At 45.4% G+C, this 22335-nt stretch overlaps 1 protein-coding gene across 1 annotated transcript in view; it reads right to left on the reverse strand.

The window, feature by feature from the left end:
* Nucleotides 1-22335, reverse strand: part of DNAH9 (dynein axonemal heavy chain 9) — a 397352-nt gene that overhangs the window by 306975 nt on the left and 68042 nt on the right. The window contains exons 19-27 of the mRNA XM_074971509.1: nucleotides 21023-21189; nucleotides 14132-15002; nucleotides 12776-12906; nucleotides 11291-11417; nucleotides 5627-5779; nucleotides 4388-4513; nucleotides 3239-3478; nucleotides 1664-1824; nucleotides 717-873 (exon numbers count right to left, since the gene is read on the reverse strand). Coding sequence (XP_074827610.1) covers nucleotides 717-873; nucleotides 1664-1824; nucleotides 3239-3478; nucleotides 4388-4513; nucleotides 5627-5779; nucleotides 11291-11417; nucleotides 12776-12906; nucleotides 14132-15002; nucleotides 21023-21189 — 2133 coding nt within the window. The remainder of the gene's footprint in view (nucleotides 1-716; nucleotides 874-1663; nucleotides 1825-3238; nucleotides 3479-4387; nucleotides 4514-5626; nucleotides 5780-11290; nucleotides 11418-12775; nucleotides 12907-14131; nucleotides 15003-21022; nucleotides 21190-22335) is intronic.

Consider the following 22335-nt stretch of genomic DNA (forward strand, 5'->3'; position numbering starts at 1 on the left):
CGCTAACCGTAACAGAGCAAATACAGAAAGCGAATGGCAAAGTAATCTGGGTTTTGCAGTCACTGTCACTCTTTCAGACCCGACCCAACATGAAAATCCCTAGTTGCATTCCTTACCAGTAAAGTGTGCTATGTTGTTGTTGTTATTTATTTGAATTATTGTAGCACCTAGGAGCTGTAGTCATGGCCCAGGTCCACACTGATCTAGATGCTGAGCATTATTTATGGCGTGAATTACAGTAGAGCCCAGGAGTCCGGTAATGGACCAGAACCCTGTTGCGCTAGGCACTGTATAAATAATGGGGCTCCTGGACGGTTACGTATTTGTCTTAAGCAAAACTGGCAAGTCAGGGGTGACTGCTGTAACCCCCATGCTGGGTCAGCCTCAGGACTTTTGTAGCCAGCCCCATCAGAGGCAGAGAGTCGCACAGGGAGAATGATCCCCGGGGACAGCAGAAGGCTGGCCTCTGCCTCACTAGAGCATTAGCCCCTGCGGAGCATATCCTTGGCTCCCCAGGGACTAATGTACATGCATGCAGCTCAAACTGGAGGAGGAGCAGCCTGACAGTTGGCAGAGTGGCAGATAACCAAAGGGACCTCACGCTGACCCATAAGATGTTCCTTAGTGCCTTAGGCTTCTGATACGTTTCAGCCCTGCCCCTCCCCTTGGATGATCCCCTGACACAACCTGACCCTGGATCACGTCAGACCCAGTACCTTGTAGTCCATCTGTTCAGAGCAGTTAAACACATACACCATGATGCCAAGGGCACGCCCCAAATCTTTGGTCGTCTCAGTTTTGCCAGTCCCTGCTGGCCCAGCTGGGGCGCCGCTCATGGTCAGGTGCAGAGACTGGGTGAGGGTGATGTAACATCTTCCAGCAGCAAAGAGAAAAGAGATCTGAATGAGTCAGAGCGCCCAAAGTGCAGAGTCACAGTATCAACATGGCCTACAGGAAGGCTGCTATGGTTTATTGGGCCAGCGCGTACCCAGGTAGCGCTCACTCAACAGGCCACCGACACAGCGCAGGGTAATGGGACTAAACTCATGCATGTTGAGGGAGCCCTTACTCTTCAGAATTGAATCTGCAAATGCAGAGTGAGTTTGCAAGCTGAAGAATCCTCCTGTACCATAGTTACTGCCTCTGCCTTGCTGTGCTTGCTCTAGGGGATACCCAGCATCCTTTGCCCAAACTCTCCATGCCAAGGGCTGGATTTTCACAGCAGTCTGATGACTCTACGCCCTATGTGGCTGATCACGGAGAGGTGGCTGTGGGGCCAAGCTAGCTTAGCTGCAGAGGAAACCCAGCAACCTGCTTAGTGTTTCACACCAGCACCTGAGAGTCCCAGGTTCAGAGCACTCTGATTCACATCACTGTGCAGCGACCCCTTTTAACAGACCTAGGGGTGACACCAGTGGATTCTGAAGACCCCCTTGAGCTCTACGAGCAGCGCTGCACACCGGCAGAGGAGGTAGAGAGAGGTAGTGTGAGAGCTGTGCTGTGCAGGGCAGCTGGAACATGGAGAGAAGGAAAGCACTTGTGAACTATTCTGATGTCCTAACCAACACTTCTGTGCCACGCACAGTGGTTTCTTACTCCCACGTGGGAAGCTCTGATGCTGCAGTATGCCAGGAGAAGGATTCTAGACATTCTGGTGACCCACCTGTCCGTAAGGGGCGTGATCACGAGCCGAGGTGTATTGCCCAGGTATTCGTAGGAGTACAGAAACTGGGCATCACAAATGTTTGCAAAGCAGTGCTTCTCCTCATCAGCCCATCTGTGCCGAAGCTGCGACAGCCAGATGAATGCCTGGGCACTGTCGACCTGCAAATGCACCCACATGTTCACTGACATTCAACAAGCAACAGGTTAAAGATGCTGGGCCAAGTGTAATCCTGTTATAAGTCCACTGGTTTCAATGGAGTTACCCCGTGACTGAATTGGGCCCAGTGTTTGATGATTACAGCAGACCTCAAGTCACTGAACTGCTTAGTGCCTCGGTTTCCTATCAATAAAGGGGGACAAATCCTAGGTCCCTCCCTTGCAGCGGGATGAGGGAACAGATTAAAGGTTCCAGGGCAGCATGGAGGAAGGTGCAAAGAAGGGCCTGAGAGAAGGTGCAAAGGGAAAGATGAGGCAGGAGGCAAGACAGAGAGCTGTGTGAGGCTATTGCGGGGGGAGCCAGAGCAGATGGGAGCCATTTCAACCTCCCTCCCACCCAGCACACAGCCTCCTGCAGGAGCAGGACCATCCCAGATAAGAGGGGCCAGGCTCCTGTGAGAGCTGCCATTGAGATCAGTTTGCCGCTAACGAAGCTGAGCCCAAGGTGCAAAGCGCTCCACGGTCAGCCAGTTGTGAAAACAGCGTGTCTGTCTGTGAGGCACTGGTGCAGGGAGGGGTATGGATCCCAAGCCCCTTCAAGTCAATGGGGATCTTTCATCTGCTTTCAGTGGGCTTTGGATCCCGCCCTGGAGGGAGACTGAACAAAAGCTAGGGCTTGCATGTGCCCTGAAAGCACCTGCCTTTGTGGCTCCCTCAGGGGGTAGGCTCCAAAAGACACAGTCTGATGCTTTGTTCACATTTTAAAAATGCAACAACACTGCAGTGTCCAGTAGGCACCCCAGCATGTGTTTTATCAGCCCATTAACACATGCCTGGGCTGGTGGAGGCACAAGGTCACATAATACACCCACAGCTTGTATAAATGGACCAGTAAAACACAGCCTGTAATGCGTCTGTGTCATGGTACACTGCAGCACCACTGGTTTATTATCAGCTTCTCTCAAAAAATCAGCTTGCAAAAGGGAAAATGTTCATGCTCTTGCACGTGAAGAAAGTAATAGAGGTGATGTGCGTCACAGGGAGGAGGACCAGGACACGAGTGATATAGAGGGGACGTGTGTCACAGGGAGGAGGACCGGGACACAAGTGCTATAGAGTGGATGCGTACTACAGGGAGGAGGACCGGGACACGAGTGATATAGAGTGGACGTGTACTACAGGGAGGAGAACTGGGACACAAGTGATACAGAGGAGTACGTGTAGCACAAGGAGGAGGACTGGGACATAAGCTACTGGGGCAAAACCACATTTTCCTATTTCAGGAAGATCAAAGATGGCACCGTTTTCCTTACTCCATTAATTCGTTGGGAGATTTGCGCTCTAATATCAGACACTGGTAGGACACAGTAAATGACAGTGCTGAAAAGGCATAATGTCTTGTGGTATATCGGCAAACCTTTTGAGCTATCATCTTAGCTACGACATCCCGAGCATGTACGTCAATAGTACATATGGTCATGATTTTCTGTCTGTCACCCTTGGAGAGCTGACCGATTAGCATGGTGATGAGGGTATTCAGCTGGGTCACTTGCTTCTTGTAATATTCCTTCATTGCATTCTCATATCCTTCTTCCAGTCTGGCAAAGGCAATTCCAACTTCCGTGGTCCACCAGATCTGGGTACAGGTCAGTGCCACCTTAGAGAAGGGAGTTAGTTCATCATCCATTGCATAATAGCCCTGACACCATGTGTTGTATTTAACAGCATGCTCTTGGCAAAGCTGTGGGGTTGTGAAAAAAATCAAGCAGCTGCGGCATAAAATGAAAGTATTTCCCAAAGTGGTAACAACAACAGACACTGCAACATAGAGCTGCACTGAACTCGTACCCTGGGACACCAACATCAGAGACAAGGCCAAATTCAGCAGCTATTCATCAGTACATAAGTGTCTTTTACATGCCACAGAGTAGCAGGGGAGGGGGTAGCAGAAAAAGCAATTCACAGGAGGGGATGAGAACCTCCAAGATAAAGGAGGGGAGGGGTTGCTTTATTTCATTCGCTCACGTAGACTTTTTTTCCTGCTGCACTCCCCACTCAGCCACCAGGCAGGTAGAGTATACTCACTCCCTCTGGCATGGGACTAACCCCTTCCAAGGTAACGAGCTCTAACACCTGTCAGAGTTTAAGTCCATGTAATCCTGCCTCAGCACGGGAGGATGGACTAGAGGACGCGTAAGGTCCCTTCCAGCCCTACATTTTTATGATTCTATATATGCAGCACTGACACTTCTGCATGCTGGTCTCATTCTACAGCACCCTGTCATTAAACACACAGATACTGTACCCACACTGAGCTCACAGAACCAAACCACTGGGCTCTGCCTGAAACCCCAGCTCAGGAGTCTCCTATGACCAATGGAAAGCATGTCCTTGGGGCAGGTGGCACATCTGGAGTTCAGGAGCAGTAGCCAGACAGAGCTTCCCCACCCACCCCAGGGACTGACTAGAGGCCCTATACTAGAATAGTGACCCAAGAGGCTAAACTGAGAGCTGCTTTCTCTAGAGGGCCAGTCGAAGAGGAGACAAGTGTGACGTTATCAAATACCTGGGCAGGGTAGTCAAAGAGCCACTGTTCTCTTGGTTTCTCTTCATAAGCAGTCACTCCTTCTGTCATCTCATGTCTCACGGTAGCCCTCATGCTGTCCAGCACATGATTTAGCCAAATTTCAACCTAGCAAAGGTATTAAAACACAGTGACACGTCTGATCCACTGAGGAACCTTGTGCAATAGGTAATTATATGGGACTGTATTAATGTCCTTTAACTGAATATTAAACACCCCCCATTGGTCCTAGGCCCAGGACTACTGAGCTGAGACTTGTGTCTTCGCCTTCGCATGCATTCACAGGATTCTAGCTGGCATGAAATCAACACTGATAACGCAATTGTGACATTGCTAGATCTCCAACTGCAGCAGCACTATTCCGAACTGCACCGGTGGGTAATTTGCTTCAGTATCTTCCATCGCCAAGGCCAGGAGGAGAATTGCTCATGTGACTTGGGCACAATCTGCCAGCACTCGCACAAAGTCAGTGCTGGACATGGGGGGGAATTCTTGCTGTGATGAATGTATCACAGTAGACGCTCTCTCTCCCGGCCGACTCTCTGGGAATTCAGTGTATGTTGAGACACAACGTATCATTCTGTGCCCATCAACTGCGGAATTCTAAGGCTAAAATTAGAGCTGGTCAACAGATTTCAAATGAAAAAAAAAAACCACAGTTAACAAACAGCTTTAATGAAAATCCCTGTGATTTTTTTCCCCAAAATTGTGCCTTTTTTCCCAACAAACACCCCCGCCCCCAAAAAATCCTTGGTTTTCAGTTTACATTTTGTTAGGTTTAGGTTTACTTGACCCTTCAGTGCTTGAAAGAGAACAAGAGGAGAAAAACCATCGTTGTCACTACCGTGGGCAGACAGGACTCAAACAACTCAAAGGGGGGGTGACCTGTGCAGTAGGGAGGTGCCATTTTTATACAGCACCTTTTCCAACTTTTAGGACACTTTAATGATAGCTCTGCAGGCAGCCTGGGTCAGACAGGCCGTCTCATTGTTTCCTTGTACTCTCCTGTCTGTCTCCATCATTGTCTCTTGTCTGATGCATAAATTGTAAGGTCTCTGGGGCAGGGACCAACTTTGTGTTCTGCGCTTGTATAGCACCCAGTGCAATGTGGCCCTGGGCCATGACTGGGGGTTCCTAGGCACTACAACAACAACTGACAGGGATAAAAGCACCAGCCGCAATCTAATTCTGATGATAGGAAATGAAGCGGCTTCATCTCACCTGCCCGCTACAGTCACATGGCTCACTGAAGCTGACATATTCCTCCTCTTTACTGTACATCCCCAGGCCAGTTTTGGTCGGCTTTTGCTCAGAGTCCACCTGGAATTTCATCTTGGCCATGTTGTCAAACAGTTTGGAGAGATGGCGCTGGACCTGCACAGGGAATGGTAGTAGACAGGTCATTCAGGTGGGAGGATCTATGTGTGCTCATCAGCAGGGCAGCTCCCTCAGTCAGGCTCCCAAAAGTTCACTCTCATCTCATCCCACTTTGGCCAGACATATTATATGATGGGCTGGTCACATCCTTCTGACACAGCAGGACTAACTCTGTAGCTCTGGAACAGACACAAGCACCATCTACTACTTCTTCACTTAGGCTAAAACAGAAATACCTTTCAATGGCAATACTCTAGTAATAACGATATATTTTATTCTTTATGTTGCAGTTACCTGCCATGGTACCTTTTGTACAGCACAAACACACCCACACCCCTACGTACACACACACACACACGTGCACACAAAGCAAACATTCTGAACATTAAGTGATCAGTCGCAGGTCAGCCTAACAAGGTACAATGATGGTAGAGCAACGGTGAGGAACCTATGCAGTCCTACGCTCAGGTTTTTGCTGAGCATTGCTGGGGAAGTATTGAGAACCCAGCTATCTCAGCCTGTGGACCAAAAGAGTTGTTACTGGAAGTCAGTTTTGTGCCAGGGAAAGGTGCTCAGCCTTGGAGACTGAAGGCCTCTGCTCTTCCCCAGCAAAGGAATACTATGAAGAGCAGCAGTGCAAGCTTAGTAGGCTATAACCCACCATGATACCTCCACCTCACCCTAGAAGGGTCACATCTATGAGTGAAAGACCAAGTCAGACTCCATGGCCTGTTCAAAGCTTGTTCAACTCAGTGGCTCAAAAGGAGCAATTAGGTAGAATTGCTCGGCAGGGTTTCTTCACCATGAACATCTGTCTGCTGGAAGATGAACAGACCACCAGAGCTTTTTCCAGCCTTCGGACAATACAAATTTTAGTCACTGACCAGCCTGGGTTACAAGCAAACTAATACCGGAAGTAAAGGCTCAGGAACTTCCCCCCCCCCCCCAAGACATATGTTCTCAACCTAGGGTCACACCACCATGGAAGTCATGAACTGATATCCAGCTGGTCACTCAGACCTGCCCTCCCCTACTGCTAAAGGAGAGGGGCTCTCTGCTAAATCTCAGTAAGATGGAAAGGTTGAGAACCCCCATCCTAAGGTACCCAGTCCTCTGCTACAAGCACTGACTGTCTAGAAAACCATATAAACAAATGGATTTCTCCAGTCTATCACAGGTCACTGTCTCAGATAGAGAAAGGATTAAAAAAATTTCAAGCAGCATTGCAGAGATAGACCTTTATTATTAATATTTTTTATGCTGTTTGGTTCCACAGCATTCTGGAAGGTGATGGGCTGCAAGTGTCAGTTGGCACTCAGCACATGGCAGGATTGGCCTCCTGGCTTTCATGATCTTGAGAAAAGGTTTCTGTGGTTTATTTAATGTGCAGAACTTTCCTCTGAGCGAATCATCCAATCAGATTCCTATGCCTAGCCAGTCTAGACAGACTCTATACAACACTCTGACACTCAGTTCAACACCACCAGAAAAACCTTGGATATACCTGAATCTTTACAAGTTCAATGCCAGATCTGCTATGATAATATTGTTGTGCTTTTAATCCTCCATTAGGAATGATCAGACAGCCTCAGAGACTACAATGGAAAGGCCAAGAGTTTATCCATATTTGATCCTTCTTGACATTTACTTGATTTTATTGTAAACAGTTTTAAATGGGTATAACAGACAATGCTCACAGAATTCCTTGCAATACCAGTGAGCATTTCAAGGTGGTATTTTTTCTGTGTTTCTCCTGTTTTTTCCCCCTGTCTTTGTGGTATTGATCAAATGCACAACTGTGAGGTTTCAAGGGTTGAAAAAACCAAGGAGCACAGAAAAACTATAAGAAATATTATATGTCAGCAGAAAATAATGGCATTTCTATATATGCACTGAGCCCTGACTAACCTGAACTTCATATAATCATATATCTCCTTATCTGAAAGGTTTCTTAACTGGAAGAGATTCTCCACTAGCTAACAAAAAAATAGAAATGCTAATTGAGTCTGGATTGAGTAAAGTTCAGCATTCACTATGAAAACGTCTGTCAATTTTACAAATCAATTTCAAGATGAATCAGAACATGGCATCACAGCCCTGTTATTCAATTGCTAAAGAAAACGGGTTTAGCTGGAGCTTCCTGACTGACGGGAGGTATGTCTACACTGGAACTAGATGGTTACGTTTCCACTCGGGTGGATGTACACAGGCTAGCTCTGACACAGCTAGCATGCTAACAACAGCACACAGTTGCAGTGGCACAGGAGGGGCTGGCCAACTGAGTATGATTCCCATCCGAGACGCTAGGTACATACTCGGGCACTATCCCGTCCTGCCACCCACACCACCACGGCTACCCAGCTAGTTTTAGTGTTCTAGTGCAATCAGAGCTAGCACATGTACACCTGCGTGAGCTGGAAATGACACCTCCAGCTTCAGTGTAAGCACACCCTGGGTGCACACAGCTATCCCGCCAATCTCCCGTTGTGCCAGCCAGGCACTCTGACTTAGCTGTATCATGGTATAGACATCCAGGTGTTACAATGACGACGAACTCCTATAAAAGTAATAGTCTACCTTACCTACATTGGTGGTATATTCACTAATGAAAAACAGAGCTAAGATTTTTCTACAGAACTTCTTACCACACACTTCCAGAATATGGGGATTCCAAAGCACAGCCTGTAACAATGAAGGTAATGCCTCCCACACAACTCCCATACAATGCATCCCATACAACTCTGCCCTGCTGGGGACAGGAAAAGGAAACAAAACCTAGGAACACCAGGAAATGCAGTTAAGGGAATTTCTTTAAACAGCAATATCATTGCAACTTTCTCTATAGTGCAGTTCCTCACCATGCCATCCCATAATCCAGTCAATCATGTGGATGTCATTCCTTGTAGCAAGAAGAAAAGGAGTACTTGTGGCACCTTAGAGACTAACACATGTGTTAGTCTCTAAGGTGCCACAAGTACTCCTTTTCTTTTTGCGGATACAGACTAACACGGCTGCTACTCTGAAACCATTCCTTGTAGCAATACCTTTAGAATGACTTGATTGCACTGGCGAGTCCCTAGAAATACTGCTTCTGGAAGAGGCATTTCCTGCATTCGAACCTCCAGAACGAATGTCCCTGATGGTGAAACATCCACTCTATTAACCTAGGTCCGCATACACAAGAACTGGAACTCACAAGAGCTTGATCTGCATTTGCTTTAGCTAGGCTCATCATTTGATTGAACACCTGGATGGCCCAAATTTTACAGTTCCTACTGTTCTCCTTTATGTGTAATGGGTCTTCTGTGGCTGCCTGTAAGGGAGAAACACCTGCTGCATGTGCACTGCTTTCTAGTCAGCGTCATCATTCAAGGAGCAGAGACTACTGGGAGTCTTGTTCAAACTGAAATATGCCACAGAGAAGTCACTTTAAACAGCACTGAGCTTTCCTGAAGGCCTCTGAACACTCTTGTCCTAGAATCTGCCAACCACTGCCAGCCATATCCCCTCATAAATACACATCCATTTACAAGCTTGGCCTTGCAAAAACAGGTTATGTTTCATTTTCAACCACAGACACCTCAACCACTGCACTTTTTCTCACTATCAGCTCCATCCAGAAGCATAAATTGACCAAACCACCCCAGTGCATCCTTGTCAGAGTGCAAAACCCTTCTCAAGAGCTGCTGCTTAATGCTAACCCACACTGAGAAAATACATTCTCCATGGAAGGTCAAATGAGTTCAAATGGGAACACTGCTTGTGTTGCAAGCCTGCTTCTCTGAAGAGAGCATCCTGCCAAGATTCTCAGTCCTGGCTCCGAGCTCCTCAGAGCCCAACTGCTGGGAATCCCCTAAGTATTCCCTTTTTTGTTACCCTTTCAGGCAGTGGGGGTAGAGTGCAGGCCAGGCCTCCTATTGAACATGCCATGCCAACGTGCCTTGAGTATTACTGCTGGCCTCCATTCATTCCTGCCAGTCCCTTTGACTGTGCAGGAGGCAGGGCTCCCAGAAAGGAAAGTCAAGATTGATGCAACAATGTGAGAGGGGCCTGCCATACCTCCACCGGCAACTGGTCCAGAAAAGTGTAAAAGAACAGAGCAACCTTGCTGGACAGGTTTCCTGGCCCAGGTACCTCGTAACTGTGGACCCTGCAAACAGTGCTTAATGTGTAGTGAAAGAGGTGCAGGGGCTCAAGCAATTTTTTTTACAATCATAACTGATGCAGCCAGCCCAGAGGTGCTGGGAGTATGAACTGCCAAGCCTAAAGGTGCCAGGGCTCAGCCCTGGCAAAATTAAGCACTGCTTGCTAATCCCTGGAGCGGGTCTAACAGGAAATGTTGATTGTATTTACACAGTAAGCTCTTCAGAGCTGAGACCATCCTGTACTCCACGTGTGCGCAGTGCCCAGCACAATGGCACTAGTACAGCACAAAACAAGGAATGAGAACGACAGCATCAGCTGTCTGGGGCACCTTTGGTGGGGATTGGGGAAAGGTCGAGTCCTCCCATGCCCTGCAGTCACTGTGCTGATGCTTCTCTGGAGTCAAGACACATTTGGCCTCAGAGGAGCTCTCCAGATAACTGGAGCCCTCATCAGCCTGTCCCTCAGCCTGCCCCTTCTCTCTTGGCACCTCCTGCCTTGGTCCCGTCTCCTGTGTGGAGACTCCAGCCCATCCAGAGCCAGAGATCGTTGCCATCAACCTCAGATGCCAAGGACACTGAGGAGCCATCAATTAGCAGGGGCCTTGGCTTCCACTGGATGGAGCCCTGCCTGGCACAGGCATTGCTATCACTGAGCCTCGTGCTCAGAGTTCAAGGCTGACTCAGATTTAGATTTGAAGATTTCCCCTTTGAAGCATTCTGAGTAGTGCAGCAAGGGTGGCACATGGCGTGGTGTCCCCGGGGGCCTAACTTGTCCCTTCTCCTCTACTGGATCAAACAACGCAAGAGCAAAAGGAGTGTCACCAGTCTCACACTAAGGCGCCCAAACCCAGGGTGAGAATACTGCAAGATGGAGCTTTCTGAAATGATCAGTTATTTTAGGTGCCTCCATTTTGGGGCGCCCAACTTGAGACTCCTTCAAGGGCAGGTGCTTGGCATTTTCTGAAAATGGCCCAAAACTGAGCCATCCAAATTCCCAGTCACTGTTGCAAGCTTTCGCTGAGATCTTTAGAGAAAGTCTGTTCCTTCAAACCTCAGAGCCTCCGAGAACAAAGTCTGTCCCTCGTACGGTGTCAAAAACATACACTAATCAGGATTAAAGGAGCTTTATTAGAACAATCGGTAATGCTTCCCAACCTTTAGAGACGAGAATGTGATGTACATGCTGCCATCTAGTGGAAAGTTATATACCAATAACTCTAGAGAAATTATCGTTCATGTTACTACTGGGGGGGAAAACAGAAAAACATTACTTTCTAGAACAAGCTACAGGCATGTTCTGGGCTTGTCACTCTATCCACCACTCCACTGTTCAAAGGCAAAGGCAGTAATGTGTGAGACTTACTAGCTGCGGGTTGGTGCCATTGGAAAGAATGTCCAGTAGATCCGCAGAAGAAATGAAGTAAAATCTGGGAAAGGCCAACCTCTTGGTGTCCAAGTATTCAGCCAAGGCCTTCTCACACAGAGCCAATCTGGTGCAACAAAGCAGAGAAACCAAGTCCAGAATCAACAGACACACGTTCTGCTTAGCATCTAATATTGTAATTCACGTTCAGAGGCAGAGTTTTGACCCAAAAAGTAAGAAGTGACAGAGGCCTTGTCTACACCTAACATTTACGTTGCCCTAGCTACATCACTCAGGGCTGAGAAAAATTTTGCACACTTAGCCCATAGTTAGGACAACCTAACCCACGGGATAGACCTTGGTCAAGGAAAGAGTCTTCCGTTGACCTAGCTACCACCTCTCAGAAGGTGGATTACCTATGTTGATGGAAAAATCCCTTCTGTCGATGCACAAAGCCTCTCACTATCGCGATACAGCAGGAGTGCAACAGCTGTGCCGCTGGGGTGGCTGTAGCATAGACATGGCTATAGACTCCAGGCTCTCCACTAGGGATACACCCAGTATTATTGATTTTATGTGGAAGGTGCCCAGATACTATGGTGATGTGAAGCAGTATAAAGCCCTCAGACACACAAGTTCAGAAGACTCCTGCAGTCTGACCCAGCCTTTTGGAACTACTCACAACTCCCCCAACCATGTTCATGTTGGGATGAAATTGCTCAAGCTTGGTCTGACCTAAATCTGTTCAGCTGTTTGAGTTTATGAGATTCCGAACTTCCAATTTAAACCTTGTGACTTTTTGCACTCAAAACTAAAAATGGCTAAAATCATAAATTTCATATATAGCACTTAGCTACTCCTCAGTGAGGAATATGGGCCTTGTAGAGCTGAGAGGTTTGTTTTAAATTAACAATGTTATTAGTAGTGGAATACTACTGACCAAAACAGCCTTCACACTGAGTTTTCAAGTGTGCACTTCCGAGTCAAATTAGCACACTGAAACGTATTTATTTATCTGCCTCAGTGCAACAGGGCATTCCTCAAAGTATCTAGCAGTCTCATGTGGCAAGGCTATCTCTGCAGCACTGAGGGGGTAAATGTAAACACACCATAGTTAAAGGTCTCAAAAGAACATGGACGTAGCCATGCTGCAGATGGTTTGCATTTTTTAGGACTGGTTACACTGCTCTATAGAGATACAATGTACATGTGAGATGGGTGAGCTCACATTGCACTCAGCACCTTATGTTTTGAGTGTCTGGACTTCTGTGTACAGAACTTCTCAGCCTGAACATTGCGATAACAGCTTGTTGGGTTACAGATTGGTGGATCACAAACACAAAGTCTAAATAAAGTTTAGTGTTGTTGTGACTGGCTGAACAGAGATGGCCATCACCGCCCAGTAGAGAGATCTGAGAACACAGAGTAAGTAAACTTATCGCAGCTAATTGCAGTGTCCCTCAAAGTCTGAAAAGTGTTACTCACCTGCTCTGAATATCCTCCAGTTGTTCATAAAGACCTGGCTTATTAGTAGCCTCAACGACATTCGGCGTTTTCTCCGCATCGTAGGCCAGTTCTTTAAAATCAACATCAATTCCTTCAAAACGCTTGGAGTCCTACAAATGGCAAGAGAGAAGCTACAGCCACCGGTCAAACACGCATTTCTTTACTGAAAAGACTCCATCATCTGGCCACATTGATGAATAAAGTTCTGCTTCTAGTGCACTTCAGTGAAGAATAAATACAGCCACATTCAAAATCCTGGCCTCACTGAAGTCAATGGTGAACCACAACCACCCCTGGACTTCAAAGGGGTCAGGATTCCGCCCCAACCTCTCAATGAAATGCTCAGAGATTTCTTTGTCAACAAAACCAAAAGCATCTATTTGCCTTTAATGCTGGTGAAAAGGACCTGAATGGAGCTTGTCTGCACAGAGCAAGTACAGCAAGCTTCATGGACATTCCACCCCGGCCAACGTGCTCTCACTCTTGATTGTGGTTTCAACCTCCCATGTCTGTTGGTAGCTGGTGTAAGTCACAGCAATGTTCAGGCTGCTCACACTTATAACAGGGGGTTGGCCCTGCACACAGAAACTAGTCTAGCAGAGTGCAAAAGTGAACTTTACACCCTGACACATTGGCACACACAGAACTGAGCTCTAGACTGTCTACACTGGGGGCGTGCAGTTCAGCTGGAACCTGGGGCGGAACCTGGGGCAGATCCTGGATATTTCCCCATATACCCGCATTTACGTAAATCAATAATAGGACAGGAAACCAATAGTAGTTTAGATTTTCCTCTACAGGCCACCAAAGGAGAGTGAAATCCTGGTATAATTAATTTGTACTGCTTTTCAGAGAATGAGCAGTGGAATGCCTGGCCCAGCTCTCTGTTAAACACTTTTACAGGGATACTGTCAGGGCTAAATACTGTCAGTGGCCCACACTTTATATCTGCAAAATCCATGTAATGATCTGTATTTCCTCTGCCAGCACAACCAGGCCAATATGTTTCCTACGATAAACAATGCCAGCAGCCCCACACTCACGTGCAGCCCTACAGTAACAAACTCTGTATGTGCAGTGTACAGGGGAGAGGGGAGATCAGTGAGGGCTTTCAGCCTCCTGGGACAACCCAAGAAAGAAACAAAAGCACAACCTCCTTTATCCAAATGTCCTGGGGATGCTGAATAAGCCCAGGCAACTAAGGTAATTTCCAGTGTGACAAGTAGCCAGCAAAGGGTTTGTTGCATTTCAGATAGCTCTGGTTGGGATAATGGAGGTTGTCCTGCATTCCTTTCTGACTGAGGAGAACATGACTCCTGTCATTCTGCTGCACACCTCAGGAAGCTGCGCCCGGATATCTTCTGAGCCAATAAATATGCTTTCCAGGTGAGACCATGTCCGCTGCACTTCGAACCAGATAGAAATAACTGTGTCTGCTGTGGACAGCTTCTTTTGCCATCCGGATACTTCCTCTAAGAAGAATGCAATATACTTGGATGTCATCAGATTCTGCAGCTGCACCTGGTTGTCTTCTAAAGTTTCAATGAGCTCCTCGTCGGATCTCAGCAGGGGGATGTTCGTCCGGGGGTGCAGTTCATACTGGAATTCCATGCTGCTCCAAGTGCTTTTTAGCTCTTTCAAGACTTTCTCCATGCTCATTTCCTTAACTGCTTTATCCACTATGCCCCGAACCTCATCCTCAAAGTTATGCAGGTTGAGCGTCAGGAGGTCGGCCAGTGTGGTGTCTGCATCCATGGTGAATGTCACACCTGTTGCCTGCATCAGCTGGTTCCAGTGCCTTTCCCGGATGGCGGGATTCTGAAGCTCCGCCACAGCCCTCAGAGATGTCAGGATGTTCTTCACCCTGTTGTCCAGCCCAGTGAATGCGTCCCACACCCTCATTTCTTTATCCAGGTTCCGAATATCCTTTGCAAACTTTTTGCATTCAAGGTCCATGTTTTCCACATTAATATCCTTCCATTTCGTGGCCTGCCAGTCGTTTATGCTAGATGTCACCACAGAGATCATATCCCAGAGTTCCTTGAGAAGACAAACTTCCTTCCTGCATTGCTTTAGCTGTTTATAATCAGGAACATTGACTTCAAACAAACCAGCTGATTCGTAAAGTGAGGCCATGGTTGACTCCATTTGTTTTATCTCAATGTGGTTTGCATCCAGCATTAGGTAAGGATTTTCAATGTCAAACCTATAAAGCAAATTTTCATTCTTCATAAGTAAGATTATAAACACTTCAAATAAAATATAATGCAAAGCGGCTTGTACAAGAGACACAGTAAAGACATCACAGCTCTAGTATGCTCTAATGGTTATTCCCCATTGCAGAACTGATGCCATTTTAAATTCCCATTTGTACCCTCATTCTCTTTTTCAGAGCATAGTCATCTTTCTGCCTGTAGTCTCTACTAACATGGAGTTACGTGTTAAATAATGGCTAAATGGGAGGTAAAATTGTCAGAAACACTGATACTTTAAAAAAGGAAACAAAAAGCCATTTTTTCCTCTTTGTGCCCCAGATTCACATGCTCGCTGTCAGCCTGAGGTACGAGCTAATGGCAAGACAACTCAAAAAGCTAAGTGGCTCACCCACGCAAGGGCCATTACAGCCGATCTGGTCAATGCAGCTGATTCTACCCCAGCCTCCAGAGAATGACATTCACAGAAGCGAGCCCAGTTCAGTGGGGTAGAGTTATTCCTCTCTCATGTGCGCAGGGGGGATTTTATGAATGTATTTTATCACACTGCTACATGAGTGCAAAGTAGTGCGCTTTAAAGGAGAGTCACTTTCACAGAGGAGGGAGACACAACATGAAGGGAACTCTCATTCATTCATTTACACAAGGTTTCTAAGAGCATTTCCATTCATAAGCCTTTGTGTTTCTGGCCAAGTAGGCCTCTGGATATAAAAACTGTACAACTATTGGAAGAACGTTCTTTATTCAATGCAGGAATCAACAGGAAAAGATTAAAACAATGCTTGGACCTGGAGCCCGGGAAAGCCTCACTCCAGGTTCAAAGCTGCTCTGCTGGAGCCAGGGAGCTGGTCTACGCTACAAAGTTATGCAAGTGGCCAGGAGTGCGATAAATCATCCCATCGCCCTAGCTGACAAAGCTATACCAGAAAAAAAAATCGTGGAGATGCAGCTGTGCTGACTGAAGAGTGCTTCTGCCTACATCTCTAGTACACTTGCACACATCCTACACCAGCACAACTCCTCCTTCTGTTGACATACCCTGCATTTACACTAGGGGCTATCCTGGCATAGTCTGGGGGGTATAGAAGCACCTATAGCTGTCTCCCTAGGTCCCAGCACTGCCATCATCCTGGCAATGGGGGGGTACTGTGTATCCCACAACAAATAACAGCAATATACCTAGTAGTAAGGGGCACTTGAACTACCCAGACATCCACTGGGTAGTAATCTGGCAAAACACAAAATGTCCAGTAAGTTCTTGGAATGTATCAAGAATGACTTCTTGGTTTCAGATGGTGAAGGATGCAACCGGGGGGGCAGATGTTTTACACTTGATTTTGACCAACAGAAACGTATTGGCTGTGAATCTTAAGGTGAAAGGGAACTTGGTAGAAAGTGATCATAAAATGATAAGATTTCATGAGTCGAAAGAAAAGAAGGAGTGAGAGCAGCAGAATAAGAACAATGGACTTCAGCAAAGCAGACTAACAAATTCAGAGAACTGGTAGGTAAGGTCCCATAGGAAGAAAATCTAAGGGAAAAAGGAGTTCAGGAGAGCTGGCAGTTTCTCAGAGAGACATTATTAAAGACACAACAGCAAACTATGCTGATGCAAAGGAAAGAGATGACAAATAGTAGGAGGTTAATATGGCTCCATTAGGAAAGCTTTAATGACCTGAAAATCAAAATGGAATCCTACGTAAAGAGGAAACATGGAGAAATTGCTAGTGGTGAGTACAAAAGAAGAGCGCAAGCAGATAAGGATAAAATCAGAAAGGCAAAGCCACAAAATGAGGTACACATAGCGAGGGACATAAGAGGCACTAAGAAGAGGTTATATAAGTACACTAAGAGCAAGAGAAAAATGAAGAGCAACCCCATACTCTGGGGGTCCCTAAACCCTCTGACTGCCAGAAGCTGGGAATGGACGACAGGATGGATCACTCGATAAATTGCCCTGTTCTGTTCATTCCCTCTGAAACATCTGACACCGGCCACTGTCAGAAGACAGGATACTGAGCTAGCTGGACCATTGGTCTGACCCAGTATGGCCGTTATTATGACCTTAATAAAAGTGTAGGTACTCTACTTAGTGGGGGAACAGAGCTAATAATAGATGACACTAAGAAGGCTGAGCTGTTTAATGTCTATTTTGATTCAATCTTCACTTGAAGGGTTAATTGTGACCAGATGCTTAACACAATTAATATTAACAACAAGGCGGCGAGGAACACAAGGCAGAACAGGGATAGAAGAGATTAAAGAATATTTAGGTGAGTTAGATTTATTCAAGTCAGCAAGGCCTGATGAAATTCACTTTAGGGTATTTAAGGAACTAGCCAAAATCATTTTGTAACCATGAGCAATTATCTTTGAGAACTCATGGAGGATTGATGAGGTCACAGAGAACTGGAGAAAGGCAAACATAGTACCTGTCTTTAAAAAAAGGAGAACAACGAGGACCCAGGAAATTATAGACTAATCAACCTAACTTCAATGCCTGGAAAGACATTGGAACACATGATTAAACAATCAGTTTATAAACACCTAGAGGATAATAGGGTAAGTAAAAGCCAACATGGATTTTTCAAGAACAAATCATGCCAGACCAACCTAATTTCCTTCTTTGACAGGGTTACTGGCCTAGTGGGTAGGGGAGAAGCTATAATTGTGACAGATCTTGATTTTAGTAAGGCTTTTGATACAGTCCCACATAACATTCCCATAAGAAAACTAGGGAAATATGCTCTAAATTAAGTGTACAAGTAGTTGAAAAAACATACTCAAAGAGTATTTATCAATAGTTCAAACTGAGAAGACATAGCTATTGGAGTCCCACAGGGGTCTGTCCTGGGTCACTTACTATTCAATATTTTCATTAATGACTTGGCTAATGGAGTGGAGAGTATGTTTAGAAAATGTGTGGATGACACCAAGCTGGAAGGGGTTGCAAGCACTTTGGAGGGCAGGATGAGAATTCAAAATGACTTTGATAAATTAGAGATGTGTTCTGAAATCAACAAGATGAAATTCAATAAAGAAAAGAACAAAGTACTATGCTTAGGAAGGAAAAATCAAACGCACAACTACAAAATGGGGAACAACTGGTTAGGTGTTGGTACTGCAGAAAAGGTCTGGGGTTACTGCAGATCACACATTGAATGAGAGCCAGTAATGGGATGCAGTTGCAAAAAATGAGAATATTGTAACCAAAAGCACCCCTGTATTCACACCCCACACATTATTGTAATAATCTTTGTGGGAAAATATGCCTTGTGAGGTATCATTTAAAAACTAACACCACATTGATCATTGATATTCATGTGTAGCCTATGCATGAAATGTGTATTATGAGTTATGAACTAAAGCTGAAATTATGACTAGAAGGGGTTACCAGACAAGTCTGGGGAGAGGATAAATCTGTTCCTCAAAGACAAAGGACAAGCTGACGCCTCTAGCCAGGTGTCATCAAAGCTGATTGGCCATCACCTCTCAAGTGGCCATTCTTTGGCAGGAAGGGGGAAGGAACAGATCAATGTGCATTTTAGCAACAACATGGAACCTCCTTCACCACGAGACTCCATGTCTCCGTCGGAAGGAACTTTATCTAGGGGTAACCCTCAGGTACAGACATTTTGAAGGGTGAGTGGACTTTAAAAGTGAGGGACAAAAACACCCAAGGCTCTCTCTCTTTCACCTAAGACAACAAAGGAACCAGCCTTTTGACTTTTTGGGGGGGATCCTGACTGAGAATTTGAGCAGCAATGTTGCTGGGATCCTGTGGTAAGGATTTGACCTTGAACCAAGACTAGCTGGTTACGTTTTAGCAACTAGAAAGTGTTTTATCTTTATTTCTCTTGTACCCATTTCTACCTGTAATACCTTGTACTTATATGCACTTCAAATCTCTCTCTTTGTCATTAAATAAACTTGTTTTATTTTTTAATCAAAGCTAACTCAGTGCTGTGTTTAAACTGAACTGCTTGGTAATGCCAAGGGAGAGGATTTAAAGTAGAAAACTGTTGAATATCAAACCCTTACAGGGGCAACAGACTTTTAATATGTGAAATGCCCAGGAGAGGGATGGACAGTGCAGAACATAAACATTTGGCACTGGGAGTGTGTTGGACTTTCAGAAAGCCTTTGACAAAGTCCCTCACCGAAGGTTCTTAAGCAAAGTAAGGAGTCAGTCATGGGACAAGAGGGAAGATCCTCACATGGATCAGTAATTGGTTAAAAGATAGGAAAGAAAGGATAGGAATAAGTGGACAGTTTCCACAGCAGAGAGAGGTAAATAATGGGGTCCCCCAAGGATCTGTACTGGGACCAGTGCTGTTCAATATATTCATAAATGATCTGGAAAAAGGGGTACACAGTGAGATAGCGAAGTTTGCAGATGATACAAAAATACTCAAAATAATTAAGTCAAAGCTGACTTTGAAGAGCTGCAAAGGGATCTCACAAAACTGGGTGATGAGGCAAGAAAATGGGAGATGAAATTCAATGTTGATAAATGCAAAGTAATGAACATTGGAAAAAAATAATCTCAACAATACAAACAAAATGATGGGGTCTAAATTGGCTGTTATCACTCAAGAAAAAGATCTTGCAGTCATCATGGATAGTTCTCTGAAAACATCTGTTCAATGTGCAGCAGCAGTCAGAAAAGGTAACAAAATGTTATGAACCATTAGGAAAGGGATAGATAATAAGACAGAAAACATAATGCCACTATATAAATCCATGGTACACCCACACCTTGAATACTGCGTGCAGCTCTGGCTGCCCCATCTCAAAAAGATATATTAGAATTGGAGACGGGCAACAAAAATGATGGGGGGTGTGGAACAGCTTCTGTGTATGGGGAGATTAAAAAGACTGGGACTGTTCAACTTGGAAAACAGACTCTTAACTCTCCACAGTCAGCTTTGGACTTAACTATCTTGAATAATTTTGTATCATCTGCAAACTTTGCACTTCACTGTTCACTCCCTTTTCCACATCATTTATGAATATGTTGAACAGCACAGGTCTCAATACAGATCCTTGGAGGGACCCCACTGTTTAACTCACTCCATTCTGAAAATGGACCATTTATTCCTGCCCTTTGTCTCCCATCTTTTAACCAGTTACTGATCCATGAGAAGACCTTCTCTCTTATCCCATGACAGTTTACTTTGCTTCAGAGCCTTTGGTGGTCCTGCCTCAATGAAGGGAACGGACTAGATGACCTCTCAAGGTCCCTTTCAACCATACATTTCTATGATTCTATGATACTCTGACATAGCATGACAATACTGTGTTGTGACGTGTCAGCACAACATCAAAACCATTGTGATAAACAGATTACACTGGTGAAACTGGCAACCCCAGGTATTTAACACTGATCATTTGCAAGTCTGTACCTAGAATGCTCTTCCATCCTTCAACTCTCTGATGGCAGCCTGGGACTCTGTGTCCTGGGGATGCATGGAATGGTTCTTTGTCCTGCGTTATTGTCTATGCACAACCCTGGAATCATGGGACTAAGAGAAGGGTTTGGCCATTTTAGGGTGCTTATAGTTAGACACATAAAAGACCCAATGCAAAAATTTCAAAAGTGCCTAAGTCACTTAAAATCCTAAGTCCCACTTTCAAAAGAGACTTAGGCACTTAAATACTTCTTACAACCTGGACTTATCTCCCAGGGAAATCAATGGGAGTGAGGCACCCAAAGAGCTTTAAAAATCTGGGCCTTAGACACTTTTGGTCACTCTTAGACTCCCATGCACCTAAGTCACTTTTGAAAATGGGACTTAGGCACTTTTGAAAATTTTAACCCTACTCTCGCTGAATCCACTCCCTACCCACTACAGCATAGAGACCCCAGAAAAATGCTATATCAGATATTATACCTGGCCTTCTGACTAATTGGGAAAGATAAGTGGATGTTAGACAATATGCCTAGCAGAGCACAAATGATATAGTAAGCCCTTCTCTCTCTTATTTCTGTGGTGCTGTAATTAGTCTGTACCTGAATGGTGCTTCTTTGCGAAATCTCTCTCTGAATTTCTGCTGTTCCACATCAAATGCTGCACAGTTCTTGCGAATAACTGTCACTTCATTTGCCTGCAAAGAAGCCACTTGCTGTTTCACAGTTATCGCCAGCTTCTTTATATTGTTCCATTTTTCTGGCAGCTCCTGCAAGCAAAAATTAAATGTTGGCTGACAGTATGTGCCACTTGACATAACATGTATCTGACTTCTTTATGGATAGTCCCATGCTGGAAAAATACCAGATTTTCTCTCACACACAATCAAGAGGTTTTTGCCATGATATAAAGGGCAAACACATGACTGGGAGTAAAACAGGGAATGAATTTTAAGCTTTGAAGATAAATGAAGATTTTACCCCTTATGAAGGTGTAAACCCTCTTCCCTCATGAAATGTCCTGCCATGTTTTCTACACACACCAGAATCCTGTGAAATGTGGACAGCCCAGACAGAGGTGACCCTAAATCTTGCTCCTAGGGTACATGAAGGCTGATGTACAAAAAATCTTGCTCCTAGGGTACAAAAAATACTGATCCCAATTCAAAGTCCAGCTGGCTCTTGTGCATCCCCTGGGAGTGGATGGAAGCAGGAAGATGGGCTCAACAGGTAAGCTGATCTTTTCAACTTAGCTAAAAATGAAGACTGGATGGTTCTATAATAGATGCTGTCCCGTCCCCTCTTAGAACGGAAGAGGGAAAGGTGGTTATAGTCAAAGGACCTGTCTGGAGAGACTCCTAGGGTAACATTTTCAAACTTGGGTACTTAATGTTACCATCTAAATAAAAATGGCCCAATTTTCAGAGCTCCCATGAACATCACTGGAAGTTGTGGATGCTCAGAACCCCTGAAGTCTAAGACACTTTCATTTAGGTGCCAAGAAAAGAAGCTTCACAAGGCAGGTTCTTTGTAAGCTGTGTATTTGTCCGGAGAATGACTTCCTTTGTCTTTCATTAAAAAAACACAGGTCAGAGCCTCAGCCAGTGTTGTGACCCGAGTCCTCCACATCTCTCAATTCCCCTCTTCCCCACCAGTGCTCTCAGAATAATGGTTCTATCTCATAGATCATTCACAGTCTGTAACAAAAGAAACTTTCCAGCTTGTTTTTGTGCCTGTTCACTTGGGTCAGAAGAGTAACTGAAAGTTGCCAGTGCTTGCCAGGAGAGAAAAAAAACGTCTGGGATGAAACTCGACATGTTCAGAGGTTGCATTCAGTTTGGATAGTTACCCACACCTTCCAAAGGGGAAAATCTCCTGGCAACTGGCTTGCCCACCACAGCGGTCCCAATGCTTCC

This window comes from Natator depressus, chromosome 14 (genome assembly GCF_965152275.1).
Source record: "Natator depressus isolate rNatDep1 chromosome 14, rNatDep2.hap1, whole genome shotgun sequence".
NCBI lineage: Eukaryota > Metazoa > Chordata > Testudines > Cheloniidae > Natator > Natator depressus.